This window comes from Peromyscus eremicus, chromosome 4 (assembly GCF_949786415.1).
Source record: "Peromyscus eremicus chromosome 4, PerEre_H2_v1, whole genome shotgun sequence".
NCBI lineage: Eukaryota > Metazoa > Chordata > Mammalia > Rodentia > Cricetidae > Peromyscus > Peromyscus eremicus.
This window is the reverse complement of record NC_081419.1, coordinates 10,363,713-10,383,864: the sequence shown is the minus strand read 5'-3', so window position 1 is coordinate 10,383,864 and position 20,152 is coordinate 10,363,713. Positions and strand designations below refer to the sequence as shown.

General features: G+C 44.1%; 1 protein-coding gene across 1 annotated transcript in view; it reads right to left on the bottom strand.

Moving 5' to 3' along the window:
• Window positions 1-3,984: 3,984 nt before the first annotated feature.
• Window positions 3,985-20,152, bottom strand: part of Mrrf (mitochondrial ribosome recycling factor) — a 59,841-nt gene continuing 43,673 nt past the window's right edge. The window contains exons 6-7 of the mRNA XM_059260174.1: window positions 16,609-16,768; window positions 3,985-4,635 (exon numbers count right to left, since the gene is read on the bottom strand). Coding sequence (XP_059116157.1) covers window positions 4,558-4,635; window positions 16,609-16,768 — 238 coding nt within the window. The 3' untranslated portion in view covers window positions 3,985-4,557. The remainder of the gene's footprint in view (window positions 4,636-16,608; window positions 16,769-20,152) is intronic.

Here is a 20,152-nt window from a genome sequence, read left to right as displayed (position 1 = left end):
TGTTGGCCTGGACTCCAGACAGAGCAGCAGCTGCACAGAAATGAAGAAATGCTATTAGCAAGGCTGACAGTCCACTCCAGTCTAAGACTCACTAAAAAGCTAAAAAACTTCTTTGTTCTTCTTCTCCTCCTTTTTCCAAGACAGTTTCTCTGCGTAGCCTGCTCTGTAGACCAGGCTGGTCTCAAACTCAGAGATCTGCCTGCCTTTGCCTCCTAAGTGATGGGATTAAGGGTGTGTGCCACCATACTTGACTTAAGAACACTATTTCTAAACACCACTTCCTGGACGCAAATAAATGTAGTCCTCAACATGGAGTCTGCTCCTTACTGTGCATCGTGGAAGCTGAGCTCAAACAGAGCAGAGAAAGCATCAGCTGGGGGCTTCAGGAGCATGAGCCCTCATGGCAAATCTCTTTCCTAACAGCAGAATCGGGCTCAATGGCTCCCAAGGGGTAAAGATGCAGATGCATTCTGCAAACAAATGGCTCAGAGTGAGCCTGGCACATGCTGCTGCCATTACTACTGTATCGCTATTGACCATGTGGTTGTCATTTTGCAGGTTCTCCAACATGTTCTAGAAAGTTGCCAACATCGGGGGGTGTGGATTATGGGGGCCAGGGTCTGAGGACGCTATCTTTTCATCAGAGATGGCTCGGTGCTTTATCCAGCAAGGTGCTTCTTTTCCATTACTGTCCATGCAAGCGGAAGTGCCACACACATTTGGAATAACCGTTAGTGAAGCACACCGATTAAGGACCTGTTTCAAAGTTCTACCTGGGTTTGAAACTTCTCTAGTGCTTGCTAGGCTTCACGGCTGTGGGCAAGTGACACAAACATAATTAACAGCAGCACCTACATCAACTAAATGTCAGTGGAGTGATGCATGTTAAGGTCTAGCATGTTGCCTAGTTCACAGGGGACATTCAATAAATGTCTGTAGCTACAGGACTTAGAGCAAAATTTACCAGATCATCTGAGAATAGAGGTCTTTTTTTTTTTAAATAAAAATTTTACCATCATTTATTTATTGTGTGAGTATGTATATGTATGTGTATCGAGGCACACATATGGAGGTCTGAGGACAACCTGAGGGAGCCAGTGCTCTCCGTCTACCATGTCGGTCCCCAGGATCGAACCTAGTGCTTTCATTTGCTAAGCCACTGCTTCCACTTTTTAAAAGATGGGATTGTAGCCCAGGCTGGCCTCAAACTCAAGGGATCCTCTTGCCTCAGCCTCTCGAGTGTCAGGTTACACTCATAAGCTGCAAATCTGGTGAATAGTGATTAGAAATCCTCTAATCATGAAAAAGAAAAAGGAAAAAAAAAACCTAAGTAAAAACATCCTCCAATGCACTGGATTATTAAAAAATACCATGGGTTAATAGTCAAATAAGTAACAGTAGTGCAGCAGGTGAAGAGACTGTCTGTACACATGGACAGATGGCCACGGCGGCTTCACGGGTAAGAAAAGTAAACTTCAGAAAGTGAACACAATAGCTCTCCTCTTTTCACACTTTACTTCAAATGGGGCTAAGAGCAGAGATTTCTGAGAAATTATTTTGAAAATTTATGTGTGGGGGGCAGGCACACGTGAGTGTAGGGGTGCATGGAGACGAGTGTGCACACAGAAGCCAGAGCACAGGGTGTCAGGAGTCATCCCATCCTCGTCTTCTCTTGGGACAGGTTCTCACTGAACTGGAAGCTCACTGTTTTGGCTCTAGTGGGGTAGGGGTAAGCGAGCTCCTGGAGCTACCCGTCTGTCCGTCTGCCCAGTGCACACACTCCCGTGTTGAGGAGTCAGGACTCAGGCCCTCTGCACACCACAAGCACTCTTACCACCCAAACCATCTCCCCAATGCTGACAAGTTTCATTTCTAAATTTTTATGTTTCTTTTGTGAGATCTGCACACTTGTGCGGTGCACATATACACCAAAAGGAAGATTTTTAAGCAGGCTAAAACCAAGTTTCTCATGGTACTTTGAGAGCCACTAAACTGAACATAGGAGGTGTTAATTCTGCTAGTGAGGGAACTTCCATGCCCAGCTAGCTCTTAAGACAGAGACTGTCATGGGAGAAGCTCCTGAAGACTGGTACCTCAGCACACCCAGTCAGGTAGTCACCTTCTGGTCCCTGCCACCAACATATCCCTAACACACAGGACAGCAGAGCTTCTTTGATAAATGTCAACTGAAATAGAGCAATCAGCTGAAAACCATTTGCTGAGCCGTCTCACCGCCCTGGGCTCAGGCTTTCCTTTATTCATTTATCATGATATATGGCTTTGGCCAACATACACACAGGAGAAAAATTGTTGACATGTGGAACCCAAGTACTGAAAATCTTTCATCCCCCACCCACCCCCGTCTGTTCACCAAGTAAGTTTTGTTTATTTAAAGACTACAGAGGATTTGGCTGTTAAGAACCAAATGCCTTTGGAGTGGAGTTACAACATAATTTATCATTTCCTCTGTTTATTAAAAAATCCTGCATCTTTGAGCTGCACATTTGCAGTGAGAATTCTGCCATTCACAGAGCTAGAGTTCTGCAAAGTCTCTGCATGGCCTGCCCTGCTCCCCTGGCTAACTTCCCATTGATCTCAGGATGTCAGCTCCTTCCATCCTTGGCCTAGTCCTAACCTTAAATTCTCACTGCTGTTTCACAGCGGGTCCCACCAATGTGGGCAGAGGCAGCAGCAGGAGGCTCATTATCTAGCACAGGCCAGCTTGGTCAGGCCACATCACCTAGAACTGGAACAAACCTTCCCGCCTGAGGCACTATGAGGGCAACTCAGCTGAGTGTAGAGGCACTCAGAGCCAGAGGTCACACAGCAGCACTGGACAAACTGCTGGCGCCCACTAGATCCTGACAAGAAAGTAGGTAGCAGTGGTTTCTGGGAGTGTGGCCACACAGGGTGCCTCAGAGTGGAGTCACACTTCTCAGCATTTTACCCCATCTTATTCATCTTCACCCTTCACAGCACGCTTTCTAAGAAGCCAGTAAACCTACCTCCCAAGTCCTGAGCAGCATCCTGGCTAATTACCCAGATCACAGGAGGGGCTGGGAGCTAGGTTTGTGTGGTCTCAACTTACGACTGTCATCAGGAATGGGGCTCCTTTTCAAGGCTGAGTCACATCTCAGAACTGAATCAGTGCAGGACACCTGGTTGGTGTCCTGGAGAACTGCTTGGTATGTGGGAAAGCTGCACGCATTTCTTACCCGAGTGTTCTGAGAGGACAGTGGGCAAACAGCACGGCTTTCCCCGGCGTCAGTGGGAGGAACAGACTTTGGGATCCGAGATAAACTTTTATCCCTGCTTGGCTGTTGCTAGCTATGCAACACTGTGAGAGAAACTGCACACTTGTGACAGGAGGCCGGTGGCAAACAACAAAAGTGCCCTAGCCAAATGCAGAGGCGCACGCCTTTAATCCAAGCACTGGGAGGCAGAGACAGGGGGATCTCTGGGAGTTGTAGAGAAGAAAGAAAAAGAAAAAGAAAAAAAGGCCCACTACTTCCTACTCCATTGTCTGGGAGGATTCATAAACACAGGCCTGCTACAACAGGCGAGCTGGCTTAGCAGGAAAAGGTGTTTGGTGCCAAGCCTTGAAGTCTGAGTTCTAGCCCCAGGTCCCACATGGTGAAAGAACTGACTCACGGGAGTTGTCTGACCTATGTGAGCGCTATGGCATGGGCGTGTGTGTGTGTGTGTGTGTGTGTGTGTGTGTGTGTGTGTGTGTACACAGATGCATGTATATACAGAAATGTAAAAAAAAAAGATGGGCCACAACAAAGCACCTGCCTATCAGGAAGACAGGCCCCAGGCAAACGGAGCTCATTACCAAGTCAACCCTGACAGGGACAAGAGTGGATGACAGAAAGAGAAGAAAAGCATTGCTGAGCAGCTGCCAACTTACTCAACACCAAGACGTGGACAACTTCAAGGTTAGTTGGTGTCATTTTCTCCAGTTATTTTTGTCAAGATACAGACTAACAGAGGAGAAAAAGAGATTTAATACAAGGAGCCCGTGAGCCCAAAATGGGGTCTAGATCAGAAGGCAGAGAGACTGCCCAGAGGGTGAGACTGATGCCACCACAGTGAACAGTCCTCGTGGGGCAGCATGTGTGATGACAGCCCAGAGCAGACACTGCTCTTGCTTGCTTTCTAAAGAGGTTCTGGGGGCTCTCCCACCCACACCACTCTGTCTTTCCTCTGTAGTTGTTATTTTTCTAATTTATTTAAGTTTGATCATTAGCAGTCAGGGTGAAGGCCCACTTAGTCTAGATGAGGTAGAAACGAGGCAGGGTCCGACGGCTGTCTGAAAGGAAGCAGTCCTGTGGTGACATCAGAGTCAAGGTCACTGCCACAGCAGACATCCTCTGAACTGTCACACCAGAAGACTCCAAGCAGAACAACACTATGCGAGGAAACAAGGAAGAGATTCGGTGAGTCGGCAGGGCCTCTGTGGAGGAACAGCAGTGAGAGCCTCTGACAGATGGACAGGGGAGTGGCAGGCGACAGCTTGTCACCTAAGGGATGACCAGAATATGTGACTGCTGACTTTCATCCAAGGAGTTCTTTGGTCTTTGCTGCCAGATGCCTGTCAAGCTCTGCAACTGTGGCGTCGGCCATTTGGCTGATCTGCAAGAACAAAAATGGAAGGTTGATGACTACAATAGGGGGACATTCCCAAACTACGCAAAGGTTACTGGGAAATAATGATAGTGACAACTGAGGGCCACCCAGGCTCTAAGAAATGTGTGGAGACACTGTTACTGTAGGTGAGGTAGGTAAGATTATTCCCTTCTCTTTTTTTTTTTTTTTTTTTTTTGTTTGTTTTTTGTTTTTCGAGACAGGGTTTCTCTGTGTAGTTTTGCGCCTTTCCTGGAACTCGCTTTGGAGACCAGGCTGGCCTCGAACTCACAGAGATCCGCCTTCCTCTGCCTCCCAAGTGCTGGGACTAAAGGCGTGCGCCACCACCGCCCAGCTCCCTTCTCAAATAAGAAAGACAGGGCACACAGTCAGAAAGTCATAATATCAAACTTTAATACATAGTAGCTTGATTCTATAAACTAACATTTAAAACTGTTACACAATACAGAAAAGCCAGCCTAGCTGCCCCTAATAAACCTCCAGAGCAGTGGTTCTCAACCGTCCTAACGCTGTGACCCTGTACAGCTAGCTCCTCATATGTTGTGGTGATCCCAACCATAAAGTTATTTTATTGCTACTTCATAACTGTAATTTTGCTACTGTTGTGAGTCGTAATGTAAATATCTGATATGTAGGATATATACTATGCGACCCCTATAAGGGTTCGCAGCCCACAGATTGAGAACCTCTGCTTTAGAATGGCTTACATGTCAGCTACTCTAGTTCAGAAAGCCTTTAGATGAACTGATATAAAGAGTAAGACTCTAGAGTTAGAAAATCAACAGAGAAATTTCAATAGACACAAAAATGCAAATTACAACAGGATAAACCTTCAGCTATCATTAACAAAACTTGATGCTATAGTTCCTAATTACAATATTCAAAATCTGCAAGCTACAGTGAATGGATAAGCTCCACTGGATTTAATCCCCAAATATCTCAACTGGGAAATTATCCAGTGAACATGATCTGAACATAAAATTCTTCTTTTACTATAATTATTATTTATGTATGGGTGCTTTGGCTACGTGTATTTTGTGCACCAAGTGTGTAATTGGTGCCTAAGAAGTCCAGAAGAGCATGAAAGATCCCTTGAACTGGAGTTACAGATGGCTGTGAGCCACCATGTGGGTGCTGGGAATCAAACCTGGGTCCTTTGGAAGAACAGCAGTGCTCTTTAACAACTCAGCCATCTCTCCAGTCCCAAGTTGTTTTTTTTTTTAAATTCTTTTCTTATTTTATTTATGTGTTTGTCTACATTTATATATACACCATGTGTGAGCTTAATACCTGAATGTTGGATTCCCTGAAACTAGAGTTATGAACCACCATGTGGGTTCAGGGAATCAAACCTGGGAAGAACAATGGGTGTTCTTTATCAATGGCCAACTCTCCAACCCCTAGCCTCCAAATTCTTAAATGCTAGCTGTAAAGATGTTTATATGGGCTTAAATTTTTTAAAAAATTTATATATATGTGTGTGTGTCTGCATGAGTTTCTGTGCACTACATTAAGAAGTGCACTGTGTATGTGTGTATGTTTGTGTGCATGGGTTTCTGTGCACTACATTAAGAAGTGTATTATGTGTATGCGTGTATGTGTGCCTGCATGGGTTTCTGTGACTACATTAAGAAGTGTATTATGTGTATGTGTGTATGTGTGCCTGCATGGGTTTCTGTGCACTACATTAATAAGTGTACTATGTGTATGTGTGTATGTTTGTGTGCATGGGTTTCTGTGCACTACATTAAGAAGTGTATTACGTGTATGTGTGTATGTGTGCCTGCATGAGTTTATGTGCACTACATTAAGTATAGGTACTCAGGAGGCTATGAGAGCTAGGAACAGGAGTTATAGGGGTGATGAGCTGCCTGATGTGGGTGATGGGAAACGAACCTGGGTCCTCTCTGTAAGTGTAGCAAGCACTCTTAATTGTGGAACCAACTTTCCAGCTCCCCACCCCCAACCTAATTTTGAATAGTGAGAAAAATGAGAAAAATCTAAAGTTATATGATGGGGAAGCAGATGAACACGGCACTACAATGGCCATGTCAAATTCTTGGGAGAGAAAAATACAATTGACTGAGACCTTGGCATGGGTTCCATCTGTAATAATAAAATTGTGTTTGAAGAATGCTTCAAGATAGTCTTAACATCTTGGAGATGTGTTCATGCTTTCCTTCAATTAAAAAAATAATTCAATTTAGAAACGTCTGTGTGAGTATCTGTAGAAAAACTAATCTATAAAATATCTAAACAAAAATCACATACTTTAAAAAACTAAGCTGGGCAGGGTGGCACACACCTTTAATCCCAGCACTCGGGAGGTAGAGGCAGGTGGATCTCTGTGAGTTCGAGGCCAGCCTAGTCTACAAAGAGTTCCAGGACAACCAGGGCTACACAGAGAAACCCTGTCTTGAAAAACAAACAAAAACAAAATAAAACAACAAGAAGAAACTAAGACACATGCCAAAATCTTTTCATTTTTATTAAACATTTTTCATAATATATTCCTTCCCCTACCGACCCAACTTCATGTTCTTTCTCTCTCCCTTTTTTCTCTCTTTCTCAAAAAAGCAAAAAAAAAACTAAAAAGTCAAAACAAAAAAAAGAAAGAAAGGAAAAAGAAAAAGAAAACCAGTAACACAAAAAACAAAATCAAAAAGTGCCAAAAAAAAAAAAAAAAAAAAGTGTTTAATGGTCAATCACTCCTGGAGATGGGGCATCCCTACAGTGTGGCTAATAAACCCAGTGATACTCCATTGGAGAAAACTGATTTTCCCTTTTCCAGAAGGTAACGACTGCAAATAGCGTCTTGGTTAGAGTGGGATTCTGTGTCCACTTCCTCTTCTCCAGGCTGGATTCTGTGTGGTGTGACCTGTGCAGGCCTTGTGCCTGCCGTCACGGTCTGTGACTTCACAAGTGTGTCTGTCAGCCCTGCTGTGCTGTGCACCGCTTTGCTTCTTCCTTGGAGTCACTCACTACCTCTGTCTTCCTCTTCCACACGGATCCCTTTGACTTGAGGGAGGAGTTTGACAAAGACAACCCTTTAAGGACTGAGTGCCCCACTTTCTGCACACTGATCAGTTGTGGGTCTCTGCGCTAATTATCATCTACTGCGAGAAGTTTCTTTGATGAGGGTTGAGCAATGCTCTGTCCCATGGGGATTGCAAATATGTCATTAGGAGTAATTTTATTGCTAGGTTCCTTTAGCAGAATAATAATAGTACGTTTTCCCCTAGGCCCATGACCTATCTAGTCTCAGTTTCTTGGCCACTTTATCAGAGTCATGCATGGGTTTTCATCACAAGGAATGGGCCTTAAACCAAAAACAAACAACAAAACGAAGGGGTAGTCTGGTCACCCTGTATCGCGTCACTATTGCATCAGTCCATCTTGCAGGCAGCCTCTGTCATAGGCCACAGGGTTTGCTGTTTGGTAAAAGTGATCACTTTTCTCTCAGAGGCCATGAAAAGTACTTTCTGGCACCACGAAAACTAGTTGGCAGGGGTGAGGTTTCTAGTTGGGCACCACCTTGATTTACCCATGTTGTGATGACATAAAGCTGTCTTTTGCAACAGGGCCCTACCATCGGGGTAGAGAGTAATCAGTAGTTTTAGCAATAGCCTGTGACTTTTTTTTTTTTTTTTAGGGGGCTGGTCTATGGGACCTTTTTGGACAAGGACTCAACAAAATGTAACCCACTCCTGGCAGTGTAGGTTTTACTTGGTGGCATAAAATGTCTTTTTACTTGGTGACATAAGATGTCTACTTGGGGCACGGTCTCCCTCGTTATATGGTCATTCCATTGCAACTTCTTTCATATATGTCTAACATGCCAAAATCTTAACATTCTATCTTTTAGTGATGGGAAGATAAATAACATGTTATTTAGGTCTGTATTGGTCATATCCCGCCTAAGAAATAGAACATATCAAGTTCTCAGGAAGTTTTTGTTTGTTTTGTTTTGTTTTGTTTTTCGAGACAGGGTTTCTCTTTATAGTTTTGGTGCCTGTCCTGGAGCTCACTCTGTAGACCAGGCTGGCCTTGAACTCACAGAGATCCACCTGGCTCTGCCTCCTGAGTGCTGGGATTAAAGGCGTGCGCCACCGCCACCTGGCCAGGAAGTATTTATTAAGAGAAAAATTGTTGAAGTTCTCTGTGTTTGTCTGCAGTAAGTATGCATGCCTTTCTAAGGATGAAAACATGATTTAGTAGGTGTTGCAGGCTCCATTCTAAGTCTAAATGGGGTTGAAATGAAGGCAGGCAGTGTTGGCAGGAAGCACTGAGGGCTAGCATAGTATGCAGATCTGTGTGCTCAGCAGCAGGCAGCTGCTTGACATCTTTATTTGCCGACCACAGGCCTTGGCCAGGAATTAGGAACTAAATACATGGCTTGAAAGAAGAGAAAGTAAAAAGGGCTTGCTGCAATTGGCCCCAGGCAGGAAAGTCTCACCCTAGCAAACGCTACCCACTTTTTAAGCTGGAAAAGCACAGCTCCTGGAGCTGCTGGATACGATGGCAGAGTGGCTGGACTCAGAATGGCAGCTGCTCCCGGCTCCACAGTCAGTCACAAATGTCTGAGACACTTCTGGTCCCTGGAGCTGCCTCTCATAGGCCAGGAGTAGTGCCCAGCAAACACCAGCACTGCAGGCTGCCAGTCTGGGCCAGCCAAAGGTGAAGGCCGCAGTAAGGTTATCAGGGTGGAAGGACTGAGAAATGGAGGGATACCCAGGCTGACAATTTGAAAACATGGGAGAATCGAGCAGGTGACAATTCCACTTGGAGTCTGTTTCCTCACCCATCAAACGAGGTGCTGTCCCTTCCTCAGCTAACAGCTAAGTAAAACAGGACTACACAAGCACGCGATATCTGGTTATCTTACGCAAATGCTGGCTGTGTTACTGCAACTTTTACCACCACTTTCTGACTTCAAGCTAATCCATCAACAAAGTACTTACTAGCTTTTTACAACAGCTGATAGGTACAAAAGGCCCTTGGGGACAGTTCACCTGCAGGTTCACCATTTCCATCTTTATCAGACTCTGTACAACACTGATGATTAATGACACCACCAGCAAGAGCAGCTCCTACTGCTGAGTACTTACTACATGCCAGACACTGGCTAACAATCCACACAACACATGAAATGCTGCTGTCTCCTTTAGCATGCTTTCACCTAGCAGTTGCATAAGAGTTTCTACTGTATAAAATCTTTCTGTTTTCTGTTCACTCATTATTGAAATCCGGCCATCTCACATAGCCCCTATAAAGTAGACAGAACAGTTATTGTCCCCATTCTACAGAAAACTAACCCAAGGCAATCTTGGGCAAGATGGCTCTGGCCATTCTGCTCTACCCACTAACTTCTTGTGTGATGTGGTGTAGCCCAAAACTCACTCACTCCTGATTGGCAATCCTACTCCACAGCACCTGGCCTACTCCTTCCTCATCTCAGCTCCATGTTGTGCTAGGGGCAATGAAAGGGTTAGTTCCATTTCCTTTAAAATCACAAGGTCAGGAAACAGAGTGGATGAACAAACAGAGTGAAAGTCACCAAGAACCATCAACATATTAGTCACATTTAAGCATGTGTGTCTTCTGGTCCTCCAATCGCTCTAGTGAGATGGGCACAAATCATCCCACTTTACAGATGAGCAAAGAGACTCACAGGTGAGTGGAGCCACTGCTTACTCTCACAGCTGGGAAGTAAAAGAGCTAGGGTTTGAATGCCTGACCAAAGCAAGAAGCATTTCCACTCTCGTGCCTCGCCTTATAAAATCATAACATTATCACCAACACCACCAGGACCTTTGTCATTACTGTGTCTGCTGGTTATCAGTTAAGGAATATGGAAGACTTTAAGGACAGAGCATGGGGTGACAGGACCACAGAGCACAGCTCTGGGCAGGCCTGCACACAAGCCATCCTTCATCCTTCATCCATCATGCCTTACCCAGTCTAGCACCCTGCCTGCAGGGCCTCCCCTCCCTCAGTCCCACTAGCACCAGGCTCCTCTCATTCCAAAGAGTGCTGCTTCTCAGAGAAAGGCAGCAGTGAAAGGATCTTGGCCAGAGTCACTGGAGGTTTCTGCCAAATGCTTTAATGTTCAGCAGGCCCATTTATGGCAAACCACAGCGAAGGTACCACAGCAGGCTGGCAGATGTCAAGAGTCCTGAGCAGGAACATCCGTGGTCCTGTAGTAGACATGGCTGGGCTAGCGGCTGAGGGAGTCAGGGGTCAGATACGGTGACTGAGACAGAACCTATCGCTCAATCATTTCAATCTCAGACACCAAAGATGAGAGAAATATTGTTATAAAAATATTTCAAAAGAATTTGACCAAAGAATTTTGAAAACAATTTTAAAAGAGAAGGTCAATTTCATACAATAAAAGGCTGTTCATAATCCCATCACTGAAGTGGCTTTGGATATTTTGATAATTACAAGCTATCAATCTTTGTATGCCTGTGTATCTTTAAAACTTCTTTATCAGACTTACTCATTTTGTTTTATGTGTGCATGTTTTATGTGCATGTATGTAATACACCGCATATATGCTTGGGGCCCACAGAGGTCAGAACCCCTGGAACTGAGTTACAAATGGTTAGGAACCATATTATGAGTGCTGGGAACTGAACCTGGGTCCTAAGAGCAGCCAGTGTCTTAACCATGAACCATCTCTACAGCTACAGCTTTTCTTTATAAAAATGTAATTGTAATGTTATTGTATAGTCCACTATTTTAGAAAATAATAAATTCATCAGTGTGGTGGTGCACGCCTTTAATCCCAGCACTCAGGAGGCAGAGGCAGGCAGATCTGAGTTTGAGGTCTACAGAACAAGTTCCAGGACAGCCAGGACTACACAGAGATACTCTGTTTTGAAAAAAATAAATCAATTCTGAAAATTTTTCATGTCAATAAAGCCTTTTATTGACATGAATAAAAACTTCAATATAGATTCCAATGAATGGAATTCCAATGGACACAAATAATGACTTTCAGGAACTTGGTTCCTAGTTTTCTATCATTATACGTAACACACTAATGAGACACAGTCCCGTAGACTAAGGTTGAAAATTTCTCTTAGACATGTTCCTAAGGTACAGATCAGAACTAAACGGTCGGGGCATCTGTCATACTATCCTCTAGGAAGGTTATAAAGAGTTATATTAGCAAGAACAAACAAATCATGAAAGAGGATATAAAGCTAATGGTTTCTCTAGTTCTAATCTGTCATGGTGGTTGATAAATGCATAAAAATAAATTCAACAGTAAAAATGTAAATTCCAACATGAAGCACTACAGGTACAGATGGCCTTAAAAAACAAAAACAAAAAACTACTGTATAGGTGTTTTGTCTGTACATCTGTGTACCAAGTGTGCCCGTGGTACTCAGGGAGGCCAGAAGAGGGTGTCAGATCCCTTAGGGCTGGTGTTACAGATGGTTGTGAGTCACCTTGTGGCCGCTGGGAACAGGCCTCTGGAGGAATGGCCAGTGCACTTACCGATGAGCTATCTCTCTAGGCCCCAGAACGGCTATACTAACTGCACATAAGTTCAGTAGGACATATAGAATTTTAGTCTGGTTAATTTCAGTGTGTGACTTTTTTATAATAAAGTTTATTTAAAAGATAAATACATTTTAAAAACTATTTCTCTAGAGTGTAAAAGATAATTTGAAGACATGCAAAAAACTGTAAGCTCACATTAAAATTTTTTAGTTCAGCCAGGTATGGTGGCACATGTCTGCAATCCTTACACTCAGGAGACTAAGAAGGATTCTTAGGACAGTCTGGGATACATAAAGAGTACTAGGCCAACCAACCAGGACTACATAGCAAGGTATTGTCTCATAAAAACAAAAACTCAGTCTAATATTAGAATCTAGTAAAAGGTAAAATAAGCTGGTGTGGTGGTGCATACCTATAATCCCAGCACTCAGAAGGCTGGGGGAAGAGGCCATGAGTTTGAGTCTCGCCTCAGATACAGAAAGGAAACCATGCATGTATGTTTGAGAAGAGACAAACTACACACTTGAAGTGATTTTAGAAAGATATATTAAGAACCTTACAAACAACGCATTTCTGGACTAGGGGCAGAGCCCAGTGGTAGAGCACTTACAAAGCATATGCAGGGCTCTGAGTCCAATCCCCAGCAGTGAGGAGAAAACACACAAGCAAACCAGTGCATTTCTCTTGCCAGTGATCTCTACTTGGCATGTTCTACCTCAAGAAAACACAAAGATTCATAAAGAAGATAGTCACTGTAACCTCTGTAACCTCACTAATACAATTTTTTAAATTTTAAAATAAGTTTTATAAAATAAAAATATCTACAAGCAAGAACTTCTAAAAGATAATTTTGCATATGGGAACAAGATGAACTACTTAGCAATCATGAGAAGTGGTCATTTGCAAAATATTTTCAAACACAAACAGTGCCTTTATTAACAAATGAAAAATTAAACCTTGGCTCAAAAGTTTACATATACTGTACATCCTCAATATTGTTTAAAACTATGTGTTGAAAAAAAGAAAAGGACCATTTCAACATGCTGAGAGACACCTCTGCATTTATGGGATGATTCTCTTCCACATGTTAAACAGTCTTCACATTCTACATTTTCTTTATATTACTTTGATAATTAGGAACAAAGAAAAATTTAAATTGTTAAAGCAACAATCAGCCAGCAGCTTTATTACATAAAGCAAAGCAAAAACAAAAGCAACAACAGAAACTCCTTTGGTGCCATCCACACAGAGAAATGAACTCACTGTAGAGTGTACAGGGCTGCCTCCGTTATGTCGTTACCCAAACTTCAACTACACAACTGTAAGTGAAGTTAACAAGACAGAACTGATGTCAAGACCATGACAAGGTGCACACTGAGATGCTGGTCACCTCTACTCTACTGAGTAAGTGACTGTCTTCACTCTGTCTCACAGGAACCAGGCAGTTTAGTATCAAAGGACAAAGACTTTTCACTTAGGAAGCACTGGAAAGAAAGGATAATCTGGAAAGGGTGGGAAGCCAGTGGTCGTGAGAGAAGACTTCTGTCAAGGTCTCTGTCAAGTGTGTTTGAACAAGAGCACAGATTATCTGATCACTCTTCCTCTTCAAGGAGCAAGGACTCTGCACTCTAAGGCAGACTCCAACTTGTTGAATGAGGAATCTGACAGCTTGGAAGTCCACAGCCTACTACCAGGAAGCAACACAAGGGCCAAGTGTCCACTGAAGAGATGGAATCCCTAGGATACCAAGGAGGAGCAGGCTCTGAGCCCTGATCAGTGCTCAGAGACGGACAGCCTGATCTATAACTGGCCCTCCAAGTGAAGATAGGAGGGCAGAAAGACAGCAAGAGGGGACACTTGAGACTTAAATGCTAGGCATCCTAATGGCACCTTCTAGCATTCCAGGAGCCCTTTCAAGGGAGAAATTACCAAACTCTTTTTACAGGAAAAACAGACCCCAAGGGTCAAGCAATTTCTCCAAGGTCACGGAACATCAGCTGCAGAATGGCTTTTCCTTTTGCACCGCCAGCTTCTGGTTCTTTCATAGTATACTTTCTCAGAAACTATCAGAAAACATTTTTAAAATACACGTTCAAAGCCGGAGATGGCTCAGCAGTTAAAAGCACTTCCTGCTCTTCCAGAGGATCCAAGTTCAGTTCCCAATACCCACATCAGGTGCTTCAGCTACCTGTAATTCCACTCCAGGGAATCTGACATCTTCTTCTGGACTTTGCGGGTACTTGCACTCACCTGTATATCCCCCATATAAACACACATGTATACATAATGTAAAAAAATCTTTCAAAAACACCATTCTAGGCAATATACTGAATCAGAAGATGTAGGAACAATGTTCAGGAACCAAATTTCCCCTCGGTGATTGCTGGCTGACCTACAACCAGAATGCTAACTGCTGGTCCAACACGAGGGCAGCGACTCACTCCACACCTCCTGTAGGCCCCAACAACTCTCCTGCTCTGCTTACTTCTTCTTTCATACTCCATCCTACCCCATCTTTCTTCAGCTTTCCTAAGATGATACTTTCATCGTGAACACAGCAGCTCTGAGGCCTACCAAACACTCAGTATGACATTACTCATTTCAGCTCCTAAATCCTGATAAATTCCCTTCTTGCATCCATGTAGCCCCCTACAGTGTCCTCTACCTGGCCACCACAGTTACTTTTTCTAGGCATACATGTGATCTTAATGTCTGAAAAATGAGAACTTTCAAGAAAAAAATTCCTGGGCACCACTCCAGATTCAATGACTTAGTATCTTGGAGCAGGCTTCAGATACTTGCCTAGGGGGTGGGTACAAGTGCACACGTGTGTGCACAAGTGTAAAGACCATGTGCTTTTATCAATCACTCTCCATCTTGGGTTTTGGGTCAGGGTCTAATGGGATTATACCTCTAGCAACCCACGGAGTCTATTTAATGAGCAAAGGAATTTATTTGGGGGTTAACTCACAAGACAGAATAAAGGCATTTGTCACAGGATCTTGGAAGGGCAAGGCATGGTCCAATGCTGTCTCTGGTGAGCTCTGCCCTGGTCCATTCTAGCATCCAAAAGCATGCAGTATCGAAGACAGCATGCATATGTGCATCCTAGATCTTAAGGGTCCCCTAGCAGCCATGTCCAAGAGGCATGTACCTCAAGGTCATAGGCAGGTGTAACAGTTACCTGCGATGCTTCATGGCTCAAAGAGCCACCCATTACAAGGGTCTCTCACTGAACCTGGAGCTCACCTTTAGCTAGAATGTCTGACTAGTGAGCCCCAGGGCTCCTCCTACCTCTGCCCCCTCCAATCCCTATGCAGGGATTACAGGCAAGCACCTCCATGATCAGCTTTGCATGTGGGTTCTGAGGGATCTAATTTAAGTCCTTGTTCTTGCACAGCAAACATGTTACTGAATGAGTCATCTCCCTAATTCCTAGACATCTTCATTTTTCTAAGAGTAAATTATTATTCATCAAATGTTCACACACATTTAACTTCAGACCTCTATGAAGTTAAGTATATACTTCTCAGCAGCAATGCCTGGTTTGGCTCATGTAACAAGCTCAGCCAATGAGAAGGGGCAAGAGCAAGTCCTTAAAATGAGCCAGATGTACAGCCAATGTGGAAACACTCTGGACATTGTTCACATTCAAATTCCTCACCTGGTATGTAAGACCTTTTATGATGTGGCCACTCATTGCCTTGACCCATCCTAGGATTAAGCCCTGCTGGCCCAAGTGGAAAACGTTCTTTTACATCACCACCCTTCTGCATATGCTGGTCTACCTGGTCTCTGTCCTTTCACCACTTCACTCCAGGAGCACAGCACTCAGCACACAGAGAACACAGCTGCTCACTCCTCTGCAGTCAGAAAGCTAGAAAGCAAGGCAAGCAGCCCTAGGTCTGGATCCCATCTCTCCCACTATCAGCAAGAATTGGAACTGCGGATCTCTGTGAGTTTGAGGTCAGCCTGGACTACCAAGTGAGTTCCAGGAAAGGCGCAAAGCTACACAGAGAAACCCTGTCTTGAAAAACCAAAAAAAAAAAAAAAAAAAAGAATTGGAACTGGTTCCCAGATCTCCCTGGACCAGGTCTCCTCAGTGCTGCTGAGCTGCTGTTTCAGCAATGGGGACTGAAGCAGGCCCTTGTGAATGCTGAGCACTTGGCTATTCTTCCAGCCTCTAACTCAGTTTTGTAGTAATGTGGGAAAATGAAGTAAAGTGTCCAGCATAGAGCCTAGCACACAAACAAGGATCAAGAGCCTCTTATCCTCTCGGTGGATCCTTCCAGGGTCTAGCATAGGCTAGACTTAGAACAGAGACTTGGTGTTGATGGTGTGGATAAAGTGACCAGAGGCACTCTGTTTTGCTGTCCTTGCTTCAGACATGAGTACAAAGACTCCTTGGGTCAGATACATAAATACTATATCTGTTGGCAACAGTACCTGTTTCTCTATGAGCCTGATGGTGTCCTCTGAGGCTTTGTCCTTTGATTTCTTCAGCTTATTCATTGCATTAGTGCGAACCTTCCGTAAATTTTCTTTGGCCTTGTTGGTGTTCTGTTTGGCCAGTTTTACCAGCATTTCTCTGTGTTCCCTGGTTACTCTGAAAAGAAGACACACACAAAGTTGAACACACTATTCTTTCTAGTAAGACACTGACCTCCAGCCAAGAATTTGACACCACTCTGTTCACTAGCTCAACAATCTACAATCTTGACCTATCAGCTGATGACCTGACTCCTGACAGATACCAATGCACATGCTTAGTTCCCGATGAGTTATCTGGTAAAAGCAAGTAAGAGACATTATGGAACAGACAGGCTACGTAGACCTGGAGTCAAAACTCAACTATGCTACTTACAAGATTCAGACTTGTCTTCTCAAAACCCCCAGCTGTCTAACGGGAATCCAAGGAGTGGGAGGAACTAAGATGATCATGTGACTCATTTACCATTGACCCTGACACTTTTTAAATGTTCAGTAAAAGGAACCAATCAGCCACATTTAGCTTTCCATTCCACAGCAATGTAAATGGGGGACACTCAGAAATAACACTATTGATAAACTCTACATCACCCAACCGTCATCATCGTGATCATTATAACACTCAGGATCATCTCAAAACTAACCTTCATCATCCTGATTACTATGACAAAATACTTAGAAATCACCTCAAAACCAAGAGATAGCATGAGTCCCCCTGTAATGCATAACAACTGCGGCACCAGTTGACTTAGAAAGCACCTTTGAAAGTTATCCAGCATCTTACAAGGGCTTGGTAAATGCTATCAGCCTGTTATTGTTTTCTTTGTGCATGCTTTGTGTGTGGCCCTGGCTGTCCTGGAACTCACTCTGTAGACCAGGCTGTCCCGGAACTCAGAGACCTGCCTGCCTCTGCCTCCTGAGTGCTGGGATTAAAGGTGTGTGCCACTCAGATAAATGTCAGTTTTTGTTATCAGCATCTTCATCATCATGACATTGAGCATAAACCGTTAAGAAAGGCATTTTACCACACACAGCAGTTACTATTTCACATTTCATCATCATGACAACATATAACGCAGCCCAGCATAAATGTGCTGCCTTCCTTTCTCCATCTTGCAAACACTGAGTGCCAGGAGCTGAGGTAATGGATTTGGATGAAGACAATAGACCTTCATCCCGCTCCTACAGAACTTAGCTAAAGAGAGAGGCAAAAAGATAGTCATCAGAGTGTGAGAAGTGCTGTGGTAACCGAAGTAGGGAAAGAAAGGGGCCATACATAACTGGATGTCAACATGCAGAAGATTGCAAATAGATCCATATCTGTCACCATGCACAAAACTCAAGTCCAAGTGGATCAAAGACCTCAACATAAATCCAAGTTACACTGGACTTGATAGAAGAGAAAGTAGAAAGTAGTCTTGAATGCATTGGCACAGGAGAACTCTTCCTAAATATAACACCAGTAGCACAGACACTGAGAGCGACAATTAATAAATGGGACTTCCTGAAACTGAGAAGCTTTTGTAGAACAAAGGACATGGTCAATAGGACAGAATGACAGCCTACAGAATGGGAAAAGATCTTCACCAACCCCACATCTGACAGAGGGCTTATCTCCAAAATATATAAAGAACTCAAAAAGTTAGACTTAAAAATACTGAACAATCCAATTAAAAAATGGGCTACAGAGTTTAAAAGAGAATTCTCAACAGAAGTATCTCAAATGGCTGAAAGGCATTGAAGGAATTGCTCAACATCCTTAGTCATCAGGGAAATACAAATCAAAACAACTCTGAGATACCATCTTACACCTGTCAGAATGGCTAAGATCAAAAACATTGAAGACAGCTTATGTTGGAGAGGATGTGGAGCAAGGGGAACACTCCTCCACTGTTGGTGGGAATGCAAACTTATACAGCCACTCTGGAAATCAGTATGGCGGTTTCTCAGAAAATTGGGAATAAGTCTTCCTCAAGACCCAGTTATACCACTCTTGGGCATATACCCGAGGAATGCTCAATCTTACCACAAGGACACATGCTCAACTATGTTCATATCAGCATTATTCCTAATAGCCAGAACCTGGAAACAACCTAGATGCCCCTCAACTGAAGAATGGATAAAGAAAATGTGGCAAATATACACAATGGAGTACTACTCAGCAGTAAAAAACAATGATATCATGAAATTTGCAGGCAAATAGATGGAACTAGAAAATATCATCTTGAGTGAGGTAACCCAGACTCAGAAGGACAAAGTATGTACTCACTCATAAGTGGATACTACATGTGAGGGAAGGGATGGCCAGACTGTAACCCACAACTCCAGAGAGGCTAGCTAACAGGAAAAGACCCTAGGAAGGACACATGGATGACCCTGCAAAGGAGAAGAGGATGAGATCTACATAAGCGGACTGGGTGTGGGGGGGTGACAGAGGGCGAGGAGTGGGGGATGAGAACATAGGGAAATGGGAGGGTCAACCTGGAACAGGGACAGAGTGGGAGGGCAGGGAGGAAGATACCATGATAGATGAGGACATCATGGGAATAGAAAGAGGCAGGGTTCTAGGTAGGCTCTCAGGAATCCACAAGGATGACCCCACCTTGATCTGCTGGCAGTGGTCCAGAGGGTGCCTGGACTGGTCTACTCTGGTGACCGATCTAACAAATAACCTAGCTGTCATCATAGAGCCTTTGTCCAGTGACTGATGGAGGCAGATGCAGAGATCCACGGCCGGGCACCATGCTGAGCTCCAGGAATCCAATTGATGAGAGAGAGGAGGGATTCTGCAGGAGAGGGACGTCGAGATCATGATGGAAGGACGTGCAGAGATGACCGGCCACACTAGTGGAAGCCCATGAACTGTGGACTGGTGGCTGTGGAGCCCCCATGGGACTGGACTAGGCCCTCTGGATATGGAAGACAGTTGTTTGGCTCGAACTGTTTGGGGGGCACCCAGGCAGAGGGATTGGGATCTGTCCCTGGTCTATGGGCAGGCTTCTGGGAATCTGGTGCCTGTGGTGTGATGCCTTGCATAGCCTTTGTGCAGTGGGAAGGAGCTTGGACCTACCTAGGCTCAGTGTGCTGGGCTCTGCTGACTCCCCATGGGAGACCTCAATTTGGGGGATGTGGGGATGTGGGTGGCTCGGGAAAGAGGGATGGGGGGTGGAGAAGGGAGGAGGGGGGATCTGTGGATGGTATGTGGAGTGACTAGAAAATTTCTTAATAAAGAAAAAAATTCAAAATGGAAAAAAAAGAAAGGGGGCCATAGAGGAGCAGCTCAGCCCAAAAAAACATTCCTCGAGAAATTACTTTTAAATGTGGCAGGTGACGAGGTCCACTCACCACTGCTCAGGGCTCTTGCTCACAGGCACAAGCAGAAACACATGTTCCTCCCCTGAAATTAGACTACAAAACTTGCATGATCTAAGGAAATGTGAGTAAAAATGTTGGGTATCAGCTCAGGGCAGAAGCTTCCAGAGGCCATATTTGTTTCCCTGGG